The 26,654-nt window shown below is 36.6% G+C and overlaps 1 protein-coding gene across 1 annotated transcript in view; it reads left to right on the top strand.

The window, feature by feature from the left end:
• The first annotated feature begins 1,373 nt into the window (after positions 1-1,373).
• Positions 1,374-26,654, top strand: part of TPO (thyroid peroxidase) — a 47,031-nt gene continuing 21,750 nt past the window's right edge. Inside the window, exons 1-6 of the mRNA XM_068936434.1 lie at positions 1,374-1,467; positions 5,228-5,309; positions 11,745-11,911; positions 14,270-14,405; positions 20,292-20,421; positions 23,137-23,343. Of these exons, the coding sequence (XP_068792535.1) occupies positions 1,374-1,467; positions 5,228-5,309; positions 11,745-11,911; positions 14,270-14,405; positions 20,292-20,421; positions 23,137-23,343 (816 nt within the window). The remainder of the gene's footprint in view (positions 1,468-5,227; positions 5,310-11,744; positions 11,912-14,269; positions 14,406-20,291; positions 20,422-23,136; positions 23,344-26,654) is intronic.

Here is a 26,654-nt window from a genome sequence, read left to right as displayed (position 1 = left end):
TTTCTCTACCTATATAGGAACTGGGAAAAAATACCTAGTTAGATCCCTTAGGTCAAAATATTAACTTTAGAAGCAGCAATAGGGTTAAAAAATTAAATAAAAATAAGCATGCTCAGAAATGTAAATTAAAGTATCCAAGCAAAGAAAATATAATAAACCAAAAAGTGCCACAAAGAGGTTGGTGGGTAGCCTGCACATCATCCACAGAGTTTGTAGGTCATAGCTGCCACCTTGGTCAGTTGTACTGACAAAAAGAATTAGTGAAAATTGTAGGCAGAATGTGCTTTAGCACATAATATAGCAATTTTTTTTTTTCTTTTTAACTGAACACTTCTCTTTGTATATGCTTAAAAAAATGCTGATGTCAGAAACATCAAAATGACTACACAGGTAGCTCACGGTCCATTAGCAGGACAAAAAAAAGAAACAAACCAAGCATTAACATCAATTGCTGCGTTGTTTGAACATACTGATGCCAAAAAGATTTTGAAATCACTTGCACTTTTAAAGCTTGAGTGTCTACCAGTGCACAAAGCTGGTTCTGTAGGCTGGGCCCTGAGAAAGTACTTGTCTTTCATATTTCAGCAGAGTTACTGCCATCGATAAAGTACAGAACTGTGGAAGATAATCTCCTCAGCAGAAAAAAGGTCAGACTGTAAAACTTTTGATTGCCATTTTCTAGACGAAATTCATCAAGTTAACTTCCTAAATGTAGAAGGAAGGATTATTTTCAACATTCAATTTCCTGGGGAATATTGATTCCTGAATTTTTAAAATTGATTTGCTATTTTTTTAGGTTGATAAAATATAGAGCTTAACATATTTTAAAATTTTCAAACTCTTGTCAACATAGTACATTTGAAAAATTTTACCTCTTGGATAGTTATAAATGCATCTGCTTTGCCGTAATAACCACCACAAAACAAGCACAATTAAATGGCATATGTAGTTCATGTTGCCACATGAGCATATTCATTGTGATACCACAGTAATATGCGGTTCGAGCTACAGAAGGGTTTGATCATGTTAATGCACAGGAAAGTTCAAAATGTAGGTAAACTATTGCTGAATTTTAATATGTAGGTAAAGAGCTGCTAATATTTTCAGAACGTAATATGCTATAAAGTCATTGTATCTCTCCCTGCTAGAAGTTTCTCAAAATGGAGAAAGCAATAAGCAAGGGGAGGGGGGGGGAAAGTGAACTAAAATTATTATTACAAATAAATATTTTGAATTTCAAAAACGTATTAGAATATGTGACACTAAATCTAATCTAAAAGTTGAATTTATCATATGCAGGAAATTATTTATTCTTTATTAGTATGCAGGCCAAGAAATACATTTTGTCAACAATTATATCTTCTTTCTTGTAGATGAGAGTGTTCATTATTTTGGGAATTTCAGCAGCTATAGCTTTCACAGCTATTTTTTTTTCTTTCCTTCAGATAGGCAAAGATATTCTCTTTGGTAAGTAGCAGATAAATACACGTTAATTTTTTTTTATTAAGCTTTTACTATTAAGCTGAAAATGCACTGCAGTGGAATTGCAGACAGGTTAGCAATGGAAGTTGAGCTTAATCTCTTTTTATGTGCAAAATACACTATCTGACTTCTGTAAGAATTATCCTATGGATGTTTTCCATTGAAAATGCAGCTTCATAACTTCAGAAAGGAAAACTGTGTATATCTAACATATCTGAATTATATATTCTTTGACTAGTAGTGTTTTTGCTCTCACAGTGACATTCATGTGTCAGAGATGATGTTTATAAACGCTGTTACTTCATTTCTTTCTTGGGGTGGCAGTCGTTACATTTAGTCATCCTGGGCTTGAATCAGGTGTCGTAGGCTCTCTAACCGACTCCTTGCTCTTGGCCTCAATTTTGGAGCATCACAATTTGCAGTCATGCCTGTGTTCAGGCAGCAGAGGCCTGGGCTTCTGAGCTATTTAATTTGCCTTTGCTAAATCAAAATCAATGAGATCTAGTAGACTAGAAATATAGTAGATACTAGACTGAATCAAAATTCTGTGAAAAGAATTCTGTAGAGACTGAAATCAAAGTAAAATAGGGCAGAGATGATGAAGAACCAGGATTTTTCTATCTTTACATTCCCCTAATTGATTATATAGCTGTAGGCATGATTAGGAAGTGAAAATTCTTGGGAATGTTTTCACTTGAAGTTAGTGTATAATCGCAAATAAAATAAAATGAGATTCAATTAAAAAAAAAAGAGAACCAACCTCAAGTTGTTATTTCAGATAGGAAATCTTTCCCTGACTATCACTGTGAAACAGGAAATCAGAACTATTTTCCATAGTGGATTCTCTATTTGGTGCTTTCATATGAATTGTTTGAGAGGACATGGAATAAAATGAGGTAATGTTTTATGTTAGTTAATACATGAATATATTCATAAATTTATATGAATAAATATATTCATAAATTTATATGAATATAAAATGAATATATATAGACTGTAAAAAATAGAATATATGGACTAGATATGATTCTTATTTACAGAAAGTGTCCATTGGCCTTATTGGAACAATACAAAATCAATTTTATTACAGCATTTTTTGTAATAAAACTACATTTTGAAAATACTGCACAAGTACCAAAATCATACTTCTCAGTAAAAAAGAAAGAAGTGAAAGGAATTCAAGTAAAGAACATGGATCATGTATTCTAGATCAGAGCATAAATCAATACCACACGATCAGCAATGCTTTGAGCGCAATATATTTCTCAGAGATAAACTCATAAAAGTAATTAAAAATCCTGTAACATTAAAATTCTAAAAGAGCAAGCTGTTGTGCAACATATAAAGATCAGTCCTACTTTTTGATATAGACTCAAGAACATTTTCAGAGACTACTGCTAAGAGATGAGAAACAATCTTTTCTTTCTTTTTATACCTTTTCAAATATAATAGAAATCTGAATGATAACACTAAGTGAATCATATAAGTTTTTTATAAAATACAGGGGAAAGAGAAAGATCTGCTCCTATATTTAGATGCTGAGAAGATCTTTGATAGACTGAAGGAGAATCTTGCCTAGGAAAGATTATCCCTCATCACACTTATTATTTTTCCTCTAGCTGAGCATCTGATTTAAAAAACACATCACGGAGATAGCACAACACAGACTACTATTAAATATCACAGCTAAAATTACACTATATATAAATGAAAAGCTATTGATTGCTAGCAAGCTATTATTATTTATGAATTATTTTCTGGGAAAAAAAAGTTTTCAGTGATATATAAGCGTGTAAAATTATGGTATATTCGAAACATCAATCACAAGTCATTAGGAACCTATAACTAAAAGACTGCAATATGTTTTGAGTTTCTATGCATTAAATATTGTACTGATAAAATAATATTTCGCCAAGCCTCCATTAACTGCATTTGAAATTCATTTTCATTATTTTAAACCTGAAGAAGACCTCCTGAACTAGGGGAAAGAAATTACATTTTATATGACTAAATGCAACAGTAGCAGTAATTTATTAGCCAACAAAACCTGGTAGGCTTTAGATTCTATTAATATGGGTTCTGGGGAAAAAAAAAATCCACTAGCATTCTAACAGGGATTATTTCATTCTTATTAAAAAAAAAAAAATTCCTAGTGCAAAAGGAAAGTTTTCTATTGATTCATTTTTGAATGGAGAATTCATGATTGGAATTTTGCCAGCAGAATGCTAGGTGCTAGGAAATACAGAAGAAAATTAAACCACTGGGTTTAAAACATAAGTACCACTGATTTGTTTAATATGAACTAGACTAGAGAAATAAATCAGTACAGCTAATATGCAGTTATGAGTTTCAGGTATCCCTTCCCATCAAACATGGATAGAAAACGGGAGGAAAACAGTTTTCATGCATTGGCCACCAGTGCCAGATCCAGGAAGGCCCTAAAGTTTCTAACTGTGCCTGAATACAGACTTGAACTCCTCAAGCCAGCTCATACTGAGGGAGACTCAGATTTGGACCCAAGTTTATCTTCTCCCTGGGTTTTCTGCCCAGCTGTTTAATTCAGGGCAGATGCCGAATGTCAGGACCCTTACAGGCAGTGTGGGCAACCAGGGGCTGGCACTGGAGCGAGGGCCCATGGTGGCATTCAGCACCACAGCAGCCTGGATAAACCTGTCATGCTCTACAATATCTAAAACCCACTACCTACAATATCTAAAACTACTACCCAGGCACTTGGGTAGGATTTAGTTTGCTAAAACTGCACCTGCACTTAGAAGATGGGTATGTAAAGCCCATCTGCAGTGATCAAATCTCCACATATTCGTTACAGATTCTCAAACCTGGGAACCTGGCAATTAAGTGCTTATAAGGTGGATGTGAAAGGTCCTTGGGTGTCCGTTTTCCATTAGCCACATCTTAGACATATTACTTGTCCCAGGGGTTGGGCACTTTCCTGACACCTGGAGCTCCACCATAGGCCAAGTAGAGAAGTTCGTTCTCTGCAAGTCCCCAGAGACGCATGGAAATTTAGAAGTACTGGTAGACCTGGACATCTGGTCCCTCCTCAGGCTGAGGCAGTTGATTTTACACCTCTTGTAGCTCAGAAAGAGACCCTCCTGTCAGGATGAGAATGTTTTCCAGACTTTTTTGAAGTCACCTCATTTTATAAAACCCTGACTCGTAGATGACCGGGAGTCTGTGGACGTTTGTTTTCAGTTCTGGGACAGTTTAATGTAAAACGTATACAAAACTTAGGGAGTAAAGTCTGAAATATATACATATGCATGTACATGTGTATGTATATAAATATAAACCGTCCCTAGCACTGATGAAGGTCAGATGATGCAGTTGCATTGTGTATGAGGCACTAAATCAGGTCTGAAAGAAGTATAATCACATACGCATGGCACAGCACTTTTCAGCTGGACTTATTAGGTGTGGTACTGCATAACATAAGCATAGCTAGACTTTTACTGGAAGCAAAGGAAGGAAAGCCTAATTCTTCATGCCTTACAGAATTATGCTAGAACTGATTTATTACTGCTACCTTACCTTCCTTGAAGGTCAGACACCACAACATTAGTTTCAGAAGTGTTCAAAAAAGAGATATCAGTTTAATGTGTGAAAAATTACAAACACTTTAATATTCTAATCCTGGATATTTTATTAATACAAATATTTGAATATGTTATCAAATAACGTATTCATCTTCTTTATTTGTTTTGTTTTGTTTCCTGTGGAGAAGAATCTGAAGATAACTGTGTTATTGAGGCTATTCAGAAATGCTCTAATCTGGTGGATTATGCTGTGCAATATACACTGAAAAGGTAAAAAAAAAAAAAAAACAATAAAGGATCTAATCAGCAAAAGCTTTTGAAATAGATAAGTTCGATATCATGTTTATTTCTTTGATCTGAACCAATATAACCTGGTACACCATCACCACTTGAGATGCTGTTTTAAAATATGAGAAAAACAAGAAATATGGCAACAAAGAGGAATGGCTTTCTGATCTCAAGAAGACATCAGATTCTATTAACATGTGGCTCCTAAGTTTATAATTTTAGAAAACTTATGTATTTTTGAGCTTTAAGTGTCGATTATATATGTTTTTTTCAGTGAAGAGCAGATGGAAAGAACTCCTGTGACTTTTATGTCAAAATCCTATTGCCTTAAAAAGTATTGTTGAAGTGAGTATCACGCTGCCCCTTCTCTATCTCAAGTAGATGTAATGAGGGCGTTAGGCAAAATAAATAAATCATTTATCTTGAACTGCGGATAATAAACAACTTAGGAAAAGGTCCTTTGTGTTTGAGTTGTGCTATGAGAGAAGACAACAGTGATCCCTTTCCAGGAATGATGAAAGTGCCTAGGACAGCTAGCACCGAGTTTAAAAAGTCTGGCTATTTGCTGTGTAACTCAGACTACATTGCTGTGCCATGCAGAATCGGCTTGTCTCTCATGTTCAGAACACAGAAGCTAATTTTTACTGGGTGCAGTCACTACCCTTTTACTTGGACTTTCCCAAAGGTATTACATAACCAGAATTTATCTCTGTATTTTAAATGGACTCACAGCTCAGAGCTCCAGGAGAGACGACTGCAGCTTGCTGCGAGGACAAAAGGTGGCAGGAGCTGCAGCTGCCTAGTACTTAGAAACTGAAGTCACTTTAATTTTGTAGTTTGATTACTTTGGTGACAGTCGTGAGGTAGTCACATTCAAAAATGTAGATCTCAACCTTTCAGTATCTCAGCTGTCTCATGTACAAAATGAAGATACTAATATTTAACTCCCTCACAGGATATTATGGCAATTCTTTGGTCAATATTTGCCCAATGTCTTAAAGATGATAAATGCCAGGTATTACCGGGATGATCGTTGCAATTTTATTAGGAATGAAACTAAGACCCTAGATAAATTGCCTAACAGTTAGAGGTCTTTCAAAATGCTATATGTGTGGATAAATAGGCTCTGAAGAGTGGCATTATTCAACTTGCCTTTTACTGGGTTCTCTTAAAAAGCTCTTACAGTAATAAATATTTCAGAAAAGGCAAATAAGAGTTTTTCTGCTCCCCCTCCCACCTCTTCTCTTCTCTCTTAACCATCCTCTCCCTTATCTTCTCTTTTCCCCTTCCCCTTTCCTTCCCTTTTTTAACAACAGTAGTTGAAAATCAGATCGGCAATTTAAAACTGCCAAATTAAGTATTTAGTCTGACAGAAATTGTTGGTAACCTTTGGATCTTTCAAACACAGAACATTACTAGTAATGACAATTTGAGAACTATTTATGTCTTTTGCAGTTTAGGCTTAATCGTGTAAGCAACCAACGGCTTGCGTTTTCATTGCAGCATGTAAACATGTGCATTAATACCATCACTGAAGTGCATACTTTTCTGTTCTGTGCGATCGGAGCCATGAGAGCTCAATGCCTGGGTTAGGAGTTGGGTTCTCCTCAGAATACCACTTGCTCACAGGTTAACTGGTATAAAATATTTGGACTATCAATTTGCAGATGATCAATAATAGAAGTGAAAATTATATTTCTGTTGTGCGGTCTTATGTAATTCAATTCGTTGTGACCCAGTTAAGTGAAGCAGTGAGTTTCAAGAATGCTACTGAGAGGCTTTTTATTGTTTTAATATATGCTGGTAAATGTGTTCTACGCTTACCTCTAGACGCACTAGTCCTTGGCCATTTACAAACTGCAAGGCACTGAACTATTGACTAGTCTGATGTTATATTGAGGAAAGAATGTTCTTAAATCCTTAAGTTAAATATTTTTGCATTTTCACATAAATTTAAAGCTACTAAGGCTTTTTTTCCCCTTTGTAACAAAAAGAATACTGTATACTTGAATTAAAGCTTTGGTCAGTACAAAGACTAAAAAACAAGAAAGGAATGCATCTAACTATATATCTGAAAACTTCTGGAAGTTATGGAGGTCACAGTACTGTGGAAACTCAGATAATTTTACTTTGGCTCACAAATAGTTGAAGGAAGCCACAGTGCAATACAAATGAGCTCAGTGCTATCTTTGAGAACGAAGAGGCAGTTCTGAGATGAAAAGGCAGTTTCTTATTCAGGTTAGAGCTAGGAAACTCTTAATCATTTCGTGTCCAACGATATGTTTGCTGAATTCATGATCTAGGTATCAGAACTGCAGATTGTCTGAGTGAACATAACTGGATTTCATCTGAGACCTCAGTCTGAACTGGAGTGGTAGTTAAAATGGACAAGTATATTTCTTCACCTCATCTGTTTAATATCATCACTTTTATTCTTGAATTCCTTTTTTTTTAATGCTGGAACAATGGAATGGCAAACCGCTAAACATGTTTTATTATTGTTATTTTTTTGAAATATAATGATCCTCAAGGAAAATGCAGCTTGTTAGAAATTGCTTCCCAATTTTAACACCGCATAGGTACCAGCATATTTCACACAGTGTACTGTGCTCATCATGACTGTCTCACCTTTGCCCAGTGCTTCTCATGACTGTCTGCTCTTAGCTGCCTGCTATTCCAATTAGCTTCTGGCTTTGTTAGTTTTTTGTAAGATAAAGTGTTCATGTTTGTCATTATAATATAAACAGACATAATAGTATTAATATAGTGTAGATAAAACACAATGGCATCATTATTAACATGTATTATTTGTATTACAGGGGCAGTACCAATGGAGAATCTAGGCAGTTTGGATATGGCCCTCAAAGCCATATATCACCTGTGAGATTATAATGCTTACCTAGTGGTGTTAATGTTGTTAATTTACCAGCAAGTGCATTATAATTTACTTTTAAATTGTGGTGGGTGGATTGCAACAGGAAACTCTATTTCCTGTAAATCTAGTCAAATGATGACCGGCACAAGTTTTGGAACTCGTATTAGCTTTAACTAGAGAAACTCAGCCCTGTTTTGAAGGCTTCTGGTTCCACTGTATGTTTCTTTTCGTCTTCTGCTGGGTCTGTTCTTTTCTGGGTTTTAAGGTGTAGAAGAAACTAAAGATAACTTCAGAACTGGCAACCTGTGTGAAGTGATAGTCTCTTAAGCCCACTTTGTGCAGCAGCAAATGATCATATATTTCTCCTGTTAAAGATTAGCAATTAATTCAAAAGAGCTGCTGAAATAGTTATCTGAAAGTTAGACGTGAATTATGTTGGCAGGTCATGTAGGACTGCCTCCCCCAAACCAGTCTTTAGATAAGACTTATGTATTAGGGCTATTGTGTGAACTTACCCTAAATACTGAGTGACTGAAGGTAAATTCAATTCTAGTACAAATACAGGAGTTTTTCTCACCCTATCCAGAGATGGAAAGGGTTGAAATTTATTGGATTATTTTAACTGATTTATTTTGGCGTCTATTTTAACTACTTAAAACGTAGAGTTAACAAGGCTGAAAAAATTCAAGATTGAGCATAAGATTAAAGAGATGGCTCACAAACTTCATTCACATAAATGAAGTTTTGCTATACTTAAACTAGTTCATTTCATATAAAAAAAATTGTAAAACCTGCCACTATCGTTGCTTCTGTTATTGGCCCCTATCTGTGTCAACTCAAAAGGACCATCTACAGAAGGGACCATCTACAGAACAATCTGTACCATCCGTATGTGTAGGGAAGTGCAAAATCATCTTCTATGCTCCAGATAAGTAATTATAGTTGTTGAAAGTCACTGAGCATTATCAGTTACTCAGTGTCACTCTGATCTTAAAGTAGAATGTCTATGTCCATACACGTAACAGGAAAGATGAAATGATTTTCATTTTATATTCTGCAGAATGTTACTGCTTTGAGAAATTTCCTGAGGCATGACAAGTATCTTGGGTATTAATTCAGGTTAGAAATCTCTAAACAATTCATTCTATAAATAGATTAATAAAAGGCAGAAAGTAATCTCTGAGATTCAGAATATCTGAAGCTGAAAAAGAACACGTGGCTTATACTCTGGAGAATTTCTTTTAGGTTTGACTTGTTTTGTTTTGTTTTCTCTGTAATAAAACTCAGTAGCTGAGCATCTGGCAAACACATAGAACCTTCCAAAAAAAAAAAAAAGGACTTCAAATTGTTAAACAAGTACTGAAGACACTTTATAGCTAATATCATCTTTCTAATACTGGTACTATTGCAGGTCATTCTATTAGCTTCATGGGTACTTCTGAGCAGCAAAACATCGAGCTAGCTTGTAATTTACACAGGCCACCAGCATCTCCTTCCAGCATCAGAGCTCAGCTTCAGGAGTGTGAGTAGGGACTGGAAGATACTATAAGGCATACACTGAATTATGGGGGAGGAGAAAGTGGCAAGCTAATAATCGGTGTATAATCATATAATATTTGTGAGATTAGACAGAAGAAAGAAGAGAACATATCACAGAATGGAATAGTTCTTACCCTTAAGTTTCGTTTTGGTTTTTGGTTTTTTTTTTTCTTTACTGAACTAGTTAATTCGTACAAATATTCTCTTTAATCCATTTGTACAGATATGTTGGGACATGCCTATGAAAATGTTGTTTAAAAGTTGTGTACGACTAATATTATCTTCCTGTAGATATTAAATGTCAGACCTGAGTTCTTGTATTTAGTTTTATCATCTCCCAGCTAAATTCTTAATTGTCTATAGAAAACCTGAAAAACACAGCACTGAAGAGCAAGATTGCTCTTCTTCGTACTCATGAGAATTGTTAGGTAATTCTTCTGTTTAGAGAATATCTGACTAGGCCAAGACTCTTTTGAATCAATTATGGACAGATTTTGCATCTAAAGTAAGGCTTGTAGTCATATTCTCTTATTTTATGTTTTTTATTTGTTTAGGCATGCTCCTATTTTGCAAATAGGTATTTAACTGTTGTTTTTGCCCAAATCAAAATGTTATTTCCATGTTAAACTTGTCTTGTGGCTTAAGTGAACCTAAGTGATGATGACAGCACGATGTTTTCATGAAAGTCTCTTATCTAAATAAACCTGCACTGCAGAGAAGCCCCTAGAGACATCTGCAGCCTATAATACGTTTGCAAATAGAAGAGTGTGGAGTGTTTTTTCTGAGCTATAGAAATCAGTTTGGGAGCTAGTACCTGCAGCTAAAGGGGAAGTTCTCTCTGATGGGTTTGTTTCGGAGCTCTTCTGTCAATAAAAGGATCATGAAAAGAAGGCCTGTGCTCAGCAAAAAGGAAATTTACATTTTCACATTCCTGTTTTAACACTACTCCTCTGTAATTTCTCCTCCAGCACATTTAGGTAACTGGGCCAAAAGATGTCATATGTACAGAAAGCTTGAGAAGTGGGACCTAGTGAAATGAGATTGATATAGTGCATATTTCCTCAGCATAATCACTAATATGTTGGTGCTTTGCTACATAGTGAATTACAGAATGGTTGAAGTTAGAGGGACCTCTAGAGATTGTCTAGTCCAATATCCCTGCTCAGAAGAGTGTCAGCTACAGCAGGTTGCCCAGGACCATGTCTAGTTAGGTTTTGACTCTCTCCAAGAATGGAGACTCCACAACCTCTCTGGGGAACCTGTTCCAGTGCTTGACCACCCTCATAGTAAAAAGGATTTTACTTGTGTTTAAGTGGAAAAGAACTAATCTCGACAAATCTTAGCTGTCTGAAAAGATAAGGCCAGGCCATGTAACTTAAGGCTAACAAAGTCCTACTAAACTGGGAGCTGAAGGTCTATACACAGCTAGCCAGTGGGTCAGGTGCTTGAGCAGTCTTCAAAAGGAGGCTGTTTCTACCTAACTTCAGAGTCACAACTCTGTTCATTGACTGCAGATGACATCCAGACAGCTGCAGACCAGCTGCTTGACCATTAGGTGGCAAAGACAAGTGATTAATCCATCTTTGATGACAGAAGTGGTCCTTAATATTAAAGATATAAAGTAAAAGTAAAACCTACTTATTTAGATGCTGCTATAGTGGAATTTCTGTACTGTGACAATACTGCACAAGATCTTTCCAGTCAGTTTGTCCTGCAGGCTCTGTCCACTATCAGCTTCTATCTCTTCCCGTTTGCTTTTTACGAGCTTACTCCTGCTGCGGATGTTCAGCAGAAGGGCACTCTTCCTTTATTTCCAGAATTGTCCACCTACTTGCAAACTAAGATCACTATATCGTCTTCCTCTCTACTTTCTCAGCATGTCCTCTCATCAAAATTTACTTTAAACTCTGAATATACCCAGCATAGACAAATATAACAATCAATAGGTTTTAGAAGGTTATACTTAAAAAAAAAAAAAACTCTGTATTTCATCTCAATTATAGAAATATCCAAGGAAGAGGAATAGTGACTCCTCCTTGGCTGCTGGCTTTCTCAAAATCTCCAAAACAAGAGAGTCAAGATATTTCCCAAGCAGCTGAACGAATGGAAATGTCAATTCAAGTGCTGAAACAAAAAGTTTGCCGGAAGCACAAACGTACATTGCATCCAACAGGTAAATATAGTACATTGACTTTGGCAAAACCCCTTGTTGATTGCCTGAATGTGGCCTTCTAGATTAAAGCTGATTTAGCTTCATTTTTATTTTATTTTACTTTAGGCAGGAGCAGGTTTCATGCTCATGCCTTGGGGCCAGAATGCCTCTGTTTTGTTCTTAAAAGCACCTCAGATAGTCACTTTGTTACGTGCTACTTCCCTGGAACACAGATTTGCAGAGGTGCTGAGCAGAGCAGCACTGAGCTGCAGGCATCCTCTGAACTCATCAACATACATATATTTGTATTGTCTATAAATAAGCTCGCATATCTGCTGTTTTGCAAGGCTCTTATTTACAGTGCAGTGTCTCTCCCTCTCCAGCACTTTGGTTTTAGCACTCATGCGGCCTAGAGTCTGCAGATAAAATAGTGTAATATCGACCATTCACTTTGTGGCACTGACATTTTGAAATACATTTCCTCTGGACATAGACGGCCTTTTGAATACCTATCTTTTAAGAAAACATGTTCTTATTTCCAAAACTAATTTTAATAGTGCATTGCTGTTATACCTTATTTTCCTTTTATTTCTGTTTTAACTTCTTTTTATGCTGGAGTGAGAGAGAGAGAGATACCTTAGAAAGTTCTGTGATATATCATTGTCTAAGTAAGAATCCTGTTACTGTTATCGCAAGAAGAGTTTAACAAGTGTCTCTGGTGTTTGGAAGGCTGAAAGACATTGATTTTTTCATAATTAAATTCCATTGCTAAGAGCAACGTGAACCAGAGATTTATAATTTGTATTCGCTGTTTTAGTATCAAAACATGAGAACTTTTTTCAAAAGATGGAATTTTTAGACTGTTATAGAAAAATATAATCTACAATTAACTCATTTTCCCTTGAGGAAACTTCTGGCATGCTAAATTAATGAGACAGGTTTATATATTTATACACACACACACACACACACACACATACACACACACACACAAAACACAAAATGATTTTGTGTTACTGCAATTTCAAAAGAACTTGAAGAACTCCAAAATCACAGAGCAATAACATGAAATTCTTGTTAATTAACAAAACTAAAAAAAATTTCATGGTAGATGAATGTACGCTGTACAAGACATGACAAGAAGTAGCTTAATGTGAAGTAAAGAACAACTAAACCGATTTTATAGAAAACATGAGTCAATGCTTACATGATACAGATAATTTGGGAATGGGGCTCTGATCATGACTTTGAAACTGAACTAATGTGCAAACACAGTTACATCCACAAAATTAGCCTAGGTACCCAGTGCATAATGGTGAGATTGTGTGAGCCAGCCCAAAAGCTCATCTCCCTCCTTTCTCAACCCTACTTTGCACAAGGTCTAGTTGTTCAGCAGAATGTTTCTGGAGTGGATTCAGCTCTTGAACTTTTTTTTTTCCTGGCTTACTTTTTTTGGCTTGATTAATGGACCAAATTGTCTTAGTTCAGAGTCCTGTCAGTGGATAGGACTGATAAGTGGTGGGACTGGGTGATCTGCATTAGGCAGTGAGGAGATGGGGGCAAGAGTTAGGTGCTGACATTACCTTTTTCCTTCAGCACATCATAGCTACAGTCAGTTTTAATGAGTTCACTCAGTTCTCTGACTTCAGGAAAAACATTGCTTCCCTTTCATGTTCCCCTGCACTTGCTACCTGCCAGACTCCTGTTTACGTACATGCATGTGTGAGAGAGAGGGTGCCAGCTCGCCAGAGCTTATAGAATAATTTGAATTTGTCCATCACCCAGAGAATGCTCACTGGAAGACCTGTCTGGGATCTTATTACAAAGATATGAATAACAAAGTGGTTATTGGTGTACAGCTCTGTTTTTCCCTATCCTGCAAATTCCAGCTAATAGTTCTACGCCTCTCCGACACCACGTTTTATTATACAGCCCACTATCCTTTCTTGCACCTTTTGCATCTGCCCAGTGCCACATTTCCCCTCCTTCTGCTCCTAAGCAGCATTTGTTACACTTTTTTTGTAAGCGCTGAGCCTGCGCAAGTGGCATGACCAGGTTGCAGGGAGAGAAGGAAGCAGAGGAGTCGAATAAAGGCGAAAAAGGAGCAGATTGACCTTCTGGTCCCAAACATGGCTTAACAACTTCCTTCTCATTCTCTGCTCAGGAGATAATATTATCAGCTCTTGCCTTTCATCCCACATCTCCCCCAGGTCTCTAAGTCTACTGCCTGCAACACTTATTCACTAAGTGCTTTTTTCAAGAAAACAGAGGAGGTTTGCCCTAGCTGCAGCAGTCAGTACTGTCTTTTCTACAGTAACAGCTGTAACAATAACATCTATAACAAAAGCAAGTTGATTCTTTTGTTTTTTTTTCTTTCGGATCTTTTTTCAGCTGATCTGCTCACCATGATTGCTAACATTTCTGGATGTCTGCCTTATATGTTGCCACCAAAATGTCCAAATAATTGCTTAGCTAATAAATATCGACTCATCACTGGTGCCTGCAATAACAGGTACGTAAGATAAGAATTGTGCCCTGGAAATTCCCTAACCCTCTCTTCCCTCCTTTTTTTTAACTTAAAATTTATGTTCCCTTTTTTCCGGAAAGCATGGGTATGTGACCCCAATCAGCTAACTTAGACACCTCATTTATGCCTACATTGTATGCATCTGTTGAAGCAATCCTCCAAAATAGGTGGCCTATGTTCCTTCTGTACTTACTGATGAGAGATGTTGTTGCCATCTAAATTTTGGTACTCTAATTCTGGCACATAGAATCTTCCTTTGAAGGCCTGTAACATTTCTAAGATTCTGTAACTTAAATTTAGGGAGAACTGATTCATTAGATACTATTTTCTATATAATTTAGATATACTGAATTCTAACTCAGTGTTCATTTTTCATTGCATTGGATAAAATAATATTGAATAGGAAAGTATAATTTCTTCATGAGGAGAAATAAGAAAATCAAGTACGTTCTCAATTTCAAATTTTCACATAGCCTTGCTATTTAGCAAGCATGCATCTAAAAATTCTAGGTCACTTTTTTATATATATAGCAAAGTTATGCTAAAATGACTGTATGTTATAGCCTATAGATTGGAGTGAAAACACATCTGAATAATCTGAATAAACATACCCAGAAGCCTTCCTTCAAATCATGAGCAGAGTATAGAAATACTCACCTGTCTCAGGTGACCTACAAAAGAAAAGTGAAATCAGTAGGACATCTCAGTTTTAGAGTACCTGAACAAGTGTTTGTTTCTTTATTGATGAGACCATTAAAAAAGTCACAGCTGTGATTTACTTGTAGCTTTCACAGTTTGCGTGCTGATGAAAGTTGGAAAATCTCATAACTCAGATATATTCAAAGTTTATTAACGTTATCAGTTATTCAATTTCATCTCCATGAGTCCTGAATTGCTGTAGTCTCCTGCCGGATTCTGTAGCAGCATTTGACTTTCAGCTGCAGATGATAAGAATAGGTTTCCAAAGCACAAGTGAAAATCACTCAGCCAGAAAAAGTACAAGTTTCCTTCTGGAGTGGAGAGACTATTAAAGAACAACTTTAGAAAGTTAATTCCAGAAGAATTAGTGCAAATACCAAACAAACAAAACCCTCCAACAAATAAAAAGAATTCCACAACCTTGATCTGCGTTTGCAATGCATACTGGTTATTTCATGCGTATTATGGGAACTCAGATGATTTTTTAAGATTTTCACCAGTTTCAAGCAAACCATTGTTGCATAAAAGGTAATGAGAAGGCTTACATACAGGGTCCACAGATGTTGGAACACATCAGCTCTTGATGTTAAAGGTTGTCTTTGGTGGAAAAGGAAAAGAAGAGGGAAAAAACGGAAAGACAGAGAAAAAGCAAAAGGAAAATGCTCCCCAGTGGTCAGCTAGGATGAAGATCAATAAAGGTCTCCCCAGATGAACGCTCTCTTCTGGGTACCTTCTGCAGTGCAGCAGGTGCTTCTCCCAAATATGTTTTTCAAAGTAACTGTACAGTTTCCTAAAGATCTGTCACTCTCCCTATTGGTTGATGTCACTCATAGAGCTAATAGCTCTGACTGGATCATGCTTTGATCAGATACGGATGTTGAAGCACTAATGGTCAGATGAACTTTGTGCATGTGCATTATTTTTTGCTTATTGGCTATCTAAATGATTATTATTTACTACTACTATCTACTTACTCCCTAATATGAGATCATAAAATAAAAGCTATGAAGGAGTGAAGGGGAAGGAAAAAAACTGCGCATGTATCAGTGGTAATTGCTTCCTGCAAAACCCCACGTAACAAAAGTAACCACGTTTTTGGAATGCTCCAGAGCAGGGCCATAAGGATAAGAGCACTTTCAAATACAGGGGTACAAGGTATTTTTACTTAGCAGCCTCTGGATACATAGGCATAAGGTTATCAAGTGAAAGGCAGACTGCATTGCTACAAATGAGAGGGTACAGAGTTGTGAACAGGTCGTTAGCATTACACAGGTTAAGGTACTATGCAACACAACAACCGAACACTGATAAAACTCTGCAGTTTTATTAGTCACTCAGTCTGTTTTTACGAGAACAGTCAGTTCTGCTACATCACAAGTGATTTGGAAGATACATGTCTGATAAGCTCTTTGTTGAAAGGGCACAACCTGATATGCATCGACGATACAAATCTAACTATGTGAGCATCCATAAACTCTGATAGGCGCTTGCAGAGTTGCTTAGAATCTGACGGAACAGCTAATATTATATTTAGAATTGACAGCTCCATCAGGACTTGAACACATTGGCCAAGATTCATGCAGCTGAACTTAGGCTCGCAGCCTGAGGCTCTTGATTTACAGGCTTGGCTGCTGTAGTCTTTCTCTACAGAGACTAAGAGAAATAAACTCTGCCGTGGGTAAGTGAAAACATCTTTTTCTCTTCAGTAACAATAGTAATACCCCGGTAATACCTCCTGTATGTGTACAGGAGGTCCAGTCCGGGTCCTAAAATTGGATAGGATAAACAATTGATCCATGGAGTCTGATTAGTCTTTAGTCACTATGTTTTACTTTTTACGCTTATACCAAATCAGTGCTTAATACTGTCATTTGGATTTGGTGATATTTTAGACTCTTTGAACTAAGCAACTACAAGAGGCCCAAGCCAGCAAAAAAGCCAAAAACAAAGACTTTGAAACATGCAAGACAGGTCTTCACTTACTTTAACTCTTTGTGACCCCCTTGGAATACTTCAAGCTTTACTGAAATACATTGGCTGAAAAGTTCCATTATATTATAAGGCAAACAACATATTCTACTATGCAAATGAGTTTCAAAAAATTCTAACATTAAATAAAGAAGTACCAGTCAGTACTTCTTCCGTGCTTTACAGCTACCACTTTCAGGTAGAAGGTATATCAGCATCTGTGTAGTATTTGTCATTTTAGTCACCCAACAGGAATGAGTAGCTCTATTTTAGGTCAGTAACTAAACGTTATACTTCATAAGTGAAAAGTGAAAACAAATTTTATAGTGAAATTAGCTGCTTACCTATAAGAAGAATCTAGTTACATATATTTAAAAGTAAGGATAGAATTTCTTTACTGATGCTTTGCTTAATTAGTTAACTTATTTGGGACAAATCAGCTAGATTAGAAGGTATTTATTCAGTAGCCCTGAGATCACTTTGTTTTAGTGTGATATTCTTAGAACAAAGGCATAATAGAATAGCATAAACTTGCTCTTCTGTGGAGAATATCAACATGACATCAGGCATTCCCAGCAATATCTTTACCCAGATTTACTAGTAACATATATCAACAGATTTTACTTTTCTTTCTACCTGAAGGGATATGTGTGGATAATAAGCAAAATATATTTACAACATTATTTTTAATAAAGAGAGCAGGGAGATAAGATGTCCAAGCAGCTATTTTTCTTCATTTTTGTCTCAGCTAACTGGCATTGATCTGTGTGTTTTTTAGTGGTTAGTGCAGTGAGAGGAGTTTGAAGATAAAGGAATTACAGGTGCTAAAGAACAGGAATCTTACAGTGCAATTAACCTCACTTAATCCTGGCTTTCTAAACGAGTTAGACATCTACCTCAAGTTTGGGGTTTTGGCCATTCCTAATGGTGATAGATAGGATGGGATGGTAGGATGGCACCTAGAAATTATCTGTCTCTCCAGTTTGATAGGTGGGAGCTTAGACAACCAGATTAGACTTTACGCCTAATGTTTAGGCAGCTAAGATGACCTAGGAGGAATTTCACCCGCAGCATTTCTGTTTCATTGCTGTGCCATTAGCCATTGCATCAGACCAGGATGTGATGCATAGTCTGAAAATCTAATATCCTAGGCAGTAAGGGCTTGAATGTGGCTCCTTGGGGACAGAATGACCTTCTGACAGAATCCACTGATTATAAGAAGGAATTTGGACATTTCCTTTAGGGCGACTGCTTCGCCAGTTTAGTGGTAGGTTTCTGGAGTTTTCCATGTTTTCCAAAAGTTATATCCTTGGCGGCACAGAGAAAGATAAAATATGATAGACTCCAAGTGTTTAATTATCATATCACATTCATTCAGCTGCTTTGTTCTACCAGTAGATCCTGAAACTAGGCAGAACATTAAAACAATATTCAAAAGACATAAATCCAGATAGTAAACTGCATCTTAAAATTTCAGGTTCCTCCTACGGGAGCCAAAACAAAATCCCAACTGTGTAATTCCATTATTTCACAAGTGAATTAAAGTCCCACTTCCCATAAACAGAATGTATAGTAATCACATTTGACTACTTTATAAGGTTGTACGGCACTGAAATCATTATTTCGACTGCTCTGGATGAAAACCTTTTTTAATTCATGCCAGATTCCAAGACATAAGCATGTTTTATGAAATAATAAAAAGGTACCTGAGAAGGGTTTTACTGCAGCAGCATTCTAGTGAGCTGCTAAAATATAAAAGCAATCAAGAGAAAAACCATTGGTTAAGCAGTTAAATTAACATTTCATTATTTTTAATTGAGTGAAATAGCACAACACTATGTGCAGTATTTTATGCAATTTCAATAAAGATAAATGAACTGCAACTAATTTGAATGCTTTATTAAGGCATACTTCAACCTTCAACTGTGAATTATTGTAGGTAATTAAGTGTATTACTACTATACCATACAGCTTGGCAAATTGAACCACTTCGGTGTGCTGGAGATCAATGGAGTATTAATAAAATAATTGTTCCCTCTTTAGTGTCCCCATAGATATGTAAATATATGTGTTCTGCTAACTGTTTAGGACATTTCTAGTTCTTTGTGTCTCACTTTACAACACTAGACAGCTGGGTACATTACTAAAATTTTATTTATTCTTTTTAACATTAATACACTTTTCGCAATTATGAAATATATTTAATAGGCCATGTAAAAGAATAAAAATATTCTCTTATTACAAAAAATGCATTATAATTCTTCGTGACAGAAGGAAAATTAACAGGGTCTAGCCCAGGTCTCAGTGGCTATATTAATAAATAAAATGGAGCAAAGACCATTCCCTGGCCCTTAAATCAAGTGGTATGGTCTGACTTTTGTCTAATGGTTAAATGTTCTCCTCTCTTTGGAAGAGGTTACTCTCCTACCCTCTTCCAAACAGACTAGGTGCAAACGGGCAAGCTGGCACACACTAACCCCCAAGATGTGCCCAGTTAGGCATCCATCGTTCAGAGCAGTGCTAGCTGGCCTGAGTCAAAAATACGCCAGAGTTAGCGTTAACAACTTAAAAGCATAGTTACCTAAATGCCAGTGTTTTGGCTTGTGCATAGGCCATCCAAAAACTGTACCAATTTATTAGTATAGATGTAATCAGAGGGAGCACTGCCACTGACTTCTGTGACGTCAACCAGTGTTCCCCTTTCCTCAGTCCTTTCTCCTTAGAGCTTGTTAAATCATTACTTCTATATGACTAATGACCATTTTTCTTTTAAGCTTTCTTCGTCTTCCTTTCTAGGGTTCTATTATATTTCCTTTCATCTTGATTTCCTATTATTCTAAACAAAAGTGTCTTAAAAAATGCCAGCAAGAGCCCCCAGGTAAATATCCAATTTTCCAAAGAAGGCAGACTCTATCAGGAATCCTTGTGTGGGCAAGTATTTCAAAGACATCAGAAGGTAAACCAGTCTGTATAAGAAACAAGTCAGAGAGTAATATTTCATTAGTAATTTAACTCTTTTTTGCCTTCGTTTTGACTCAGATTAACACTGGCATACCTGACAACCAGTATTTGATGTCTTTTCAAAGACATAGCCATCTTATGCACAAACTTCTTATTACAAGGGAATATTGTCATCTGACAGCTGATTATTTTCCATATAGAATTATACGGAAGTGTTTTTTCTTTTGTTTTCTTTGTCTCCAGAGAACATCCTAGGTGGGGAGCATCCAACATGGCCTTGGCGAGATGGCTCCCACCATCCTACGAAGACGGACTCAGCCAGCCTCGAGGATGGAACCCCAGTGCTTTATACAACGGAGTCCAGCTGCCCCTGGTTAGAAAAAGCACTGTGACATCACCTGAAACATTTACACTCAGCTACAACCATATCTGCCACCATACATATACATTTGCGTCAGTATATCGAACCACAAAAGAAATGATCTAATTCAGTTAAGGAGCCATTACTTTTGCTTAAGCATCAGTCCAGTCAAACAAATAGTGACAGATTCTCTGCACATGGGACAGGGTAATCTACGTAATGCAGACAGAGGACTGACTGAGTAGCTTTGCTGAAAAGGACCTTGGTGGAGAGCAGGCCCTGGCCTGCTTGCACCAGTGACAGGACAGCCAACAGATCAAGTGAAACGATAGCTCAGCCTTGAGAAAAAAGGGTGCAGGGGTGAGGGGGAGTGGGAGGAGATCTAATCCCAGTCTCTCGGTATCTTCAATGTCATTATAGAGAAGAGGGAGGTACTGTCTTCATAAAGACGCACATTGACAGGACAGGAGGCAATGGTCACAAACTACTTCAGATGAAGTGCTGTTTGCATATAGTTTTTTTTTTTTTTTAATATGAAAAAAATTAAGTGTTAGAAAAGGCTGCCCAGACAACTGGTAGAATATCCCTCTTTGGAAATATTCAACACTCAGCTTGACAGGGGCTCTGGATAACCTAATCTAAGGCCACATTTTCAACAGAAGGTTGGATCAGATTATCTCCAGAGATCCGTTCCAGCTTAGAGTTGTCAATGATTTCATGAGTCTATGTTTTAATAATGGTACATTCATTCTGGGGAAAAAAATCTCATTGTGGGTGTTACCTGAATAAACACTAAGCAGATAAAAGTGCATGCACATGTATGTATATATGCATGTGTGTAAATGCATAACGTTGCATCATAGGTTAGCATACCTTAGCTGAACAAGTATTACTATCAAATCATAATTTCATTTTTTAGATAACCCAAGTTATTGAGCTAAGAAGGCACTGCAATATTCATGCATTTCAGAAGCTCATATAGTTATAAAATAGCAAAACTGCTGCAAAGGGAAGTCTGAACAAAAACATTTACGTAGGGAACTGGATGAAAAATTCCCCATGTGCAGTAATTTGGGCTGGTTTAACCATTTCTGGTTTGTTGTGATTGCTTTGCAACATGCCTTTTAATGAACTCGCAAACTCTTGTTATTTTAACCATCACATATTTAATAAGGATGAGAAAGAATTTAGTGCTGATGTGACTTTTAACGCCTGCTACTAATTAAATATGATTGTCTTTAAGTTGCACAGTTCAGTGCTTAAAGATGAAAATCTGACATTTACATCAGTAACTTTACATTAGACGGTACAAACTGCCTATGTTTAAATTCATTGTAGTGTGTGCTAGTGAAGTGAAACACACTAAACCAAAACTTATGTGATTGCACAGAATCTGATCATATGTATTGCATAACATCAGCAAACTTCTCTGCTATATTTTAAAGTAAGCTAGGATGAAACTCGTGTAATGTATTCTCTTAGCTGCTTTTCCTCATTTACAAAATTAGGTCATTTTTTGTACTTTTAGCTGTCCACCTATTTCCTTTAAACAGTAACCTGCAAATAAAGTGAAAGTAAGAGATAAGTGTGAGGATTATTACAAAGCAGTATTATAGCGCAACTTAACTGTGCAAATTAACAGTGAAAAGAAAATGTTACTAATTGCAAGAAGAGTTTTTTAGTGTTTTGTGATCACCAGAGCTATTCAAACACTGATATAAGGATTTGCATTTCTGATGAGCTCCGTGGTGCCATGTGGTGCTTTTGACTATTTCAGTGCAAAGCCTGATGTTCCTAAATAGTCCTGTGTTGCCTTTTGTCCTAACCAAGTCTATTTAACTGCGTTTGCCTTATATTTTCATTATATATCTCTTCTAGTTATGATAGGCTCCGTGACTTTACTTCAGTGTAAAGTGTGTGCTGCCCTTTCAACTGCTTGACTTCTAAGGTAGCAGTCATATATGAGCGAATTTTAAAGCATGAAGGAGGAATTCGTGAACAACAGCGATACCCTTGTCAGCACACACTGACTGCTGATTTTGCTCTGATGGTTTTGATTGGTTATTAATGTAGGCTGGCTATTAGTGCAGATGTCTCCACGTGCTGCCCCTCAGCCACATCTTTGTGTTCACAGAAGGGCTCCTGAAATATGTTCTAGCTTCTCTCTGCCTGGGAAAATGAAGCAGAGCTTCAGCTACCATTTATTTGCAACCTAGCCTGCCTTCTGGGCTGCATAAACTGCTCCATTTATGCATCGAGCAGCATGGAGCTTCTGTGTATCTCCACTGATTTCTGGTTGCCCTGCAGATGGAGTCCATTTGTTAAATGAGTAGAAATTAGAATAAATAGAAAGAAAACTTTTAGACGATCTAAAAAAAACACATGGTTTTCAAAATCCTGTGAAAAAGAACAGATCAAAGATATGATGCTCGTTTGGCAAATATATAGAAAAGTTCAGCTGACATGTCTTTGAATCTGCTCATGGCACTAATACCTCAACTTCTGAACAGAAATATCAGCCTGTTAGAGTGTTAGAGTTTCTTCATTTTTGTTTTTTGTTTTTTGGGTTTTTTTAAGCAAACCATTGAAAGTACTCCACAGCATAAAGTATCCCAAGAAAAAGAAAGATAGCTTTTATCACTGATTCCCCTGCTTTTTAGTATCTTATCATTTTGAGAGAGGTAAATACTACTTGGCACTCAAGGTAAACTAGTTCTCTTTTCCCAGGTTCGTGAAGTGACAAGAAAAGTTATTCACGCATCCAATGAGGCTGTTACTGAAGACAATCTATATTCTGATATTATCATGGTCTGGGGACAATACATAGATCATGACATTGCATTCACACCTCAGAGCACAAGTAGAACTGCCTTTCTAACTGGAGTGGAGTGCCAGATGACATGTGAAAATCAAAATCCATGCTTTCCGATACAGGTAAGATCTTAAATGGATTTATTCAAGAGAAACTCCAGTCTCTAAAGAGGCGAATAATATAAAATACATTAGTGATATACATACACTGAAATAATTGTAAAAGAAATTAATAAATCCTCTAGAAATAATAAAGCAGGTAGTGATGGAAACACTGACACCTAATGCAGTTACTACATGAAGCTAAATCATTTTGTAGAGATAAATAAGTTCCTCCAAGTGTAGAGAAAATAAAATACAGCTAAGGTATTTAGCACAAATATCCTACTTTTCTATCTCTCAGCTTTATGTTGCAGAGAAATCTTATTACCCCAGGAAAAAAATGTTATTGTTCTCATGCTTCAAGGTTTTGAGTTCCATTGAGGAAAATAGGCAAGTAGTCATAAATAATTCTGTTTCTAACTTGCCTGCTAGATAAAGTGAAGGAATCCTAACTTTATTCAGTGAAAGCAAAGATATTTCCAGCAGCTAATACAAACTTTTGAAAAGAGATATCTTTGCAATATATGTATAAAATGCTCTTCAGGGGGTTGCTGAAACGTACATATATCACATCCTTGCTTTGAGTAGATGGAAAACATGAATTCAAAGCTTGTTACTGGCTTAGAAGAAACATAAATTGGTATAAATACAGGATCCTGTATTCTTCTCTGATTAATTGATAAGTATAGTCATTCTTTCACACAGAGAGTAAGTAGAAAAATCAAGCTACTTCTTTACGATACGAGGAAGTTTTTTCCTCAAAGCAGCAGCCTGTCCGCCTCCTCGTGCTACGACCATGCCAATTACTGCCCTTGGCCACTGCCCCAGTTTCTGTCCAGAGCAAATTAAATTATTTTACTTAGGGCTGGAGCTTGCTTACTGAGTAGCTTCTGTATCTGTTGAAGCCAGAGTATGGTATAGATTCTGTTATAATAGAAAATTATTTTCATTAACAGAGTGTAACTGATAACTATATCCATAGTCTCATTTTGCCGTAAGTTTCCTCATTCCACTCCTGTTAAACTTAAAGGAAAATATTCTGCTAACCATAACGGGAACTGAATCAGGTCCTGTGCTGGAAGAAGGCTTTGGTTAATGAATCTAAAATTCAAAGATAGCTAAGTGAAATTAATGACTTTCTGCAGTTTTACTACAGGCAGGTACATTTATTATCTCTCACCCACGAGATATAGACTTTTGAAAGATTAATGAGCATGGCTTGAGAGCATTTAAAAGGACATAGACTTGTTAAAGAATCACATTTTCAGGACACATTGGAAGTATCATGCATTACAGTGCCTGGATAACTTGGTTTTAGCCACAATAGTTCCAATTACAAGGATTCTTCCATAGTCCTGACAAAAATCTATGGGGTCCTATTTGTCTCAAATGTCCATCTGGAATAAGAAATTATTTACTCTGTTTATGCTCTCAAGCAATATCCTTGGAAATTTTCCCATTCCCAAAGTAACATCATGAAACGCTGTGGCAGAAATCCAACAGGCTTCACATAACGTGAGGCGGGAGTTAGAGTGTGTCTCCAGCATACGAAAAAATGTGGCCATGCCTTGTATCCCATTTAAGAAAAAAATCAGTTTGCTTGTTATACTGGAGATATAAAACTGTAGCAGTCTTCAAAGCCTTACATTTTATGTTTATAATTCTTTTTTCTTTGAGATAGAGTGGTTGGTATTGATCTTTAAGTGTAAAAAAACCTCTCTTTTTTTATTACTAAATAGATTTTCAAATTAAGAACAGATTCATTCTGTTGTCCATAACTTGAATCAAATGTGGATCAAAAGGATTTTGGCAGTCTAGTCATTTAATCCTGACTAGTTCAAGCTGCCTAGAAGTCCCATCTGCTTAAAAAGCAGGCTATTTAAGAAAAGCAGGCGTCTTCTAAGAAGGACGCCAAGGCTAACATTAGTGTGTCAGCACCTTTGCAACATAGAGAGAAGGAAGCTGCATGCATTACCATGGCATGTACACATAAGTACATCCTGCAGTGCTCTAAATATGGGACATATTTACGGTCTTTGTCTTGCAGTTGCAAAGAGGTTCATCACGGAGCGAGTTTCAAGGGTGCTCCTGAAGACAAGCTATGAGTACTTGTAATATATCCAACCTTGAAGCGAGCCAGGAGCTGCTCCTGCTTGGCAGTATAGCCTAGCACAGAAATAGTCTCAAGACATATTCGAGGCTACCCTGGGGACTTACAAGTGTCTAATACTCAAAACAGCTATGAGGGAGCCATTTAAAGAAGTTCAGACATTATGCTTTAAGTTTAAGATAAATTTCTCAACTTCTGGATCCATTACTTGGCCATAGCCCCATAAGCCAGTTTCATTTTGTTATTTTTCCATTATTCATAGCTTAAAGAAGGGCATACGAAGATGGATGTTCTTTTGCTTTTATCATATTACTTTTACTTATCATAGTACTTACCATTACTTATCATAGTACTTTTGTCAAGTACTTCATGACTGCTTTTGTCAAAGACAAAGAATAAACATTATATTAAAAAAAAGTGGTTATTCATTAGTGTGATCAAATGAACTATTTTTCAAACACTGAAGCAAAGAGCTAACAATAATTCCCCATAGAACTGATTTTCTCCTGCAATTTTAAGCAGTTAAAGTTGTTCATCTCTACCTGTTAAATAAATATTTGGAAAACAGCTGCAGTTAATTTTTTACATTCTTTTTGCATAGAAAGAAACTGTGACTGGTTTCCAAAGACAGAGAAGCCAATAGTGTATTATTCATCAATGTAAATGCAGAGTTTGTAATTTGCACGCTTCCTGTATTCTTAGTATAGCAGGAAAAAGGAAATTTCCCAAAGGAAAGTTCATCCACAGAAGAGGACAATGGTCCTTAGCACTACAAGCCCTCTCTGGGGGTTTTGCTGGGGACAGAAAGCTTCTTAGGCTGCTGGAAGCTGTCTGGAAAATATTCTGAGTCAATGCAATTCAATGAAGGGTTGAAAGCTGCAGTAGTGTATTAATATTTATAACAAATGTAGGTAAATGATTCATAGGTTGGCAGAAACCATTATGATTTTGCATTCTGGCCATTTTCATAATAAAAGCTATAGAACTCTGCCCAGTGATTCTTGCCATCAAACCTGCAGCTTCTGGTAGAGCCTGAACAGCCATTTTCTGTATCTCTTTGGAATCCTACAGTATGAAAAAATAATGAAAAAAGCTTTAGCTTTGGTTTATACTTTTTTTACAGCAGTCTGACACATGGAACTGGGATGCTGAGATGATTTGTCATTCCTCAGATGATTATTTAAGGTTAGGGCTGAGGAATAACGAAGCATTAGAAAGACTT

The sequence above is a fragment of the Struthio camelus genome, chromosome 3 (assembly GCF_040807025.1).
Source record: "Struthio camelus isolate bStrCam1 chromosome 3, bStrCam1.hap1, whole genome shotgun sequence".
In the NCBI taxonomy this organism is placed as follows: domain Eukaryota; kingdom Metazoa; phylum Chordata; class Aves; order Struthioniformes; family Struthionidae; genus Struthio; species Struthio camelus.
Note: the sequence above shows the minus strand (reverse complement) of the source record. Positions and strands in the feature narration are given on the sequence as shown.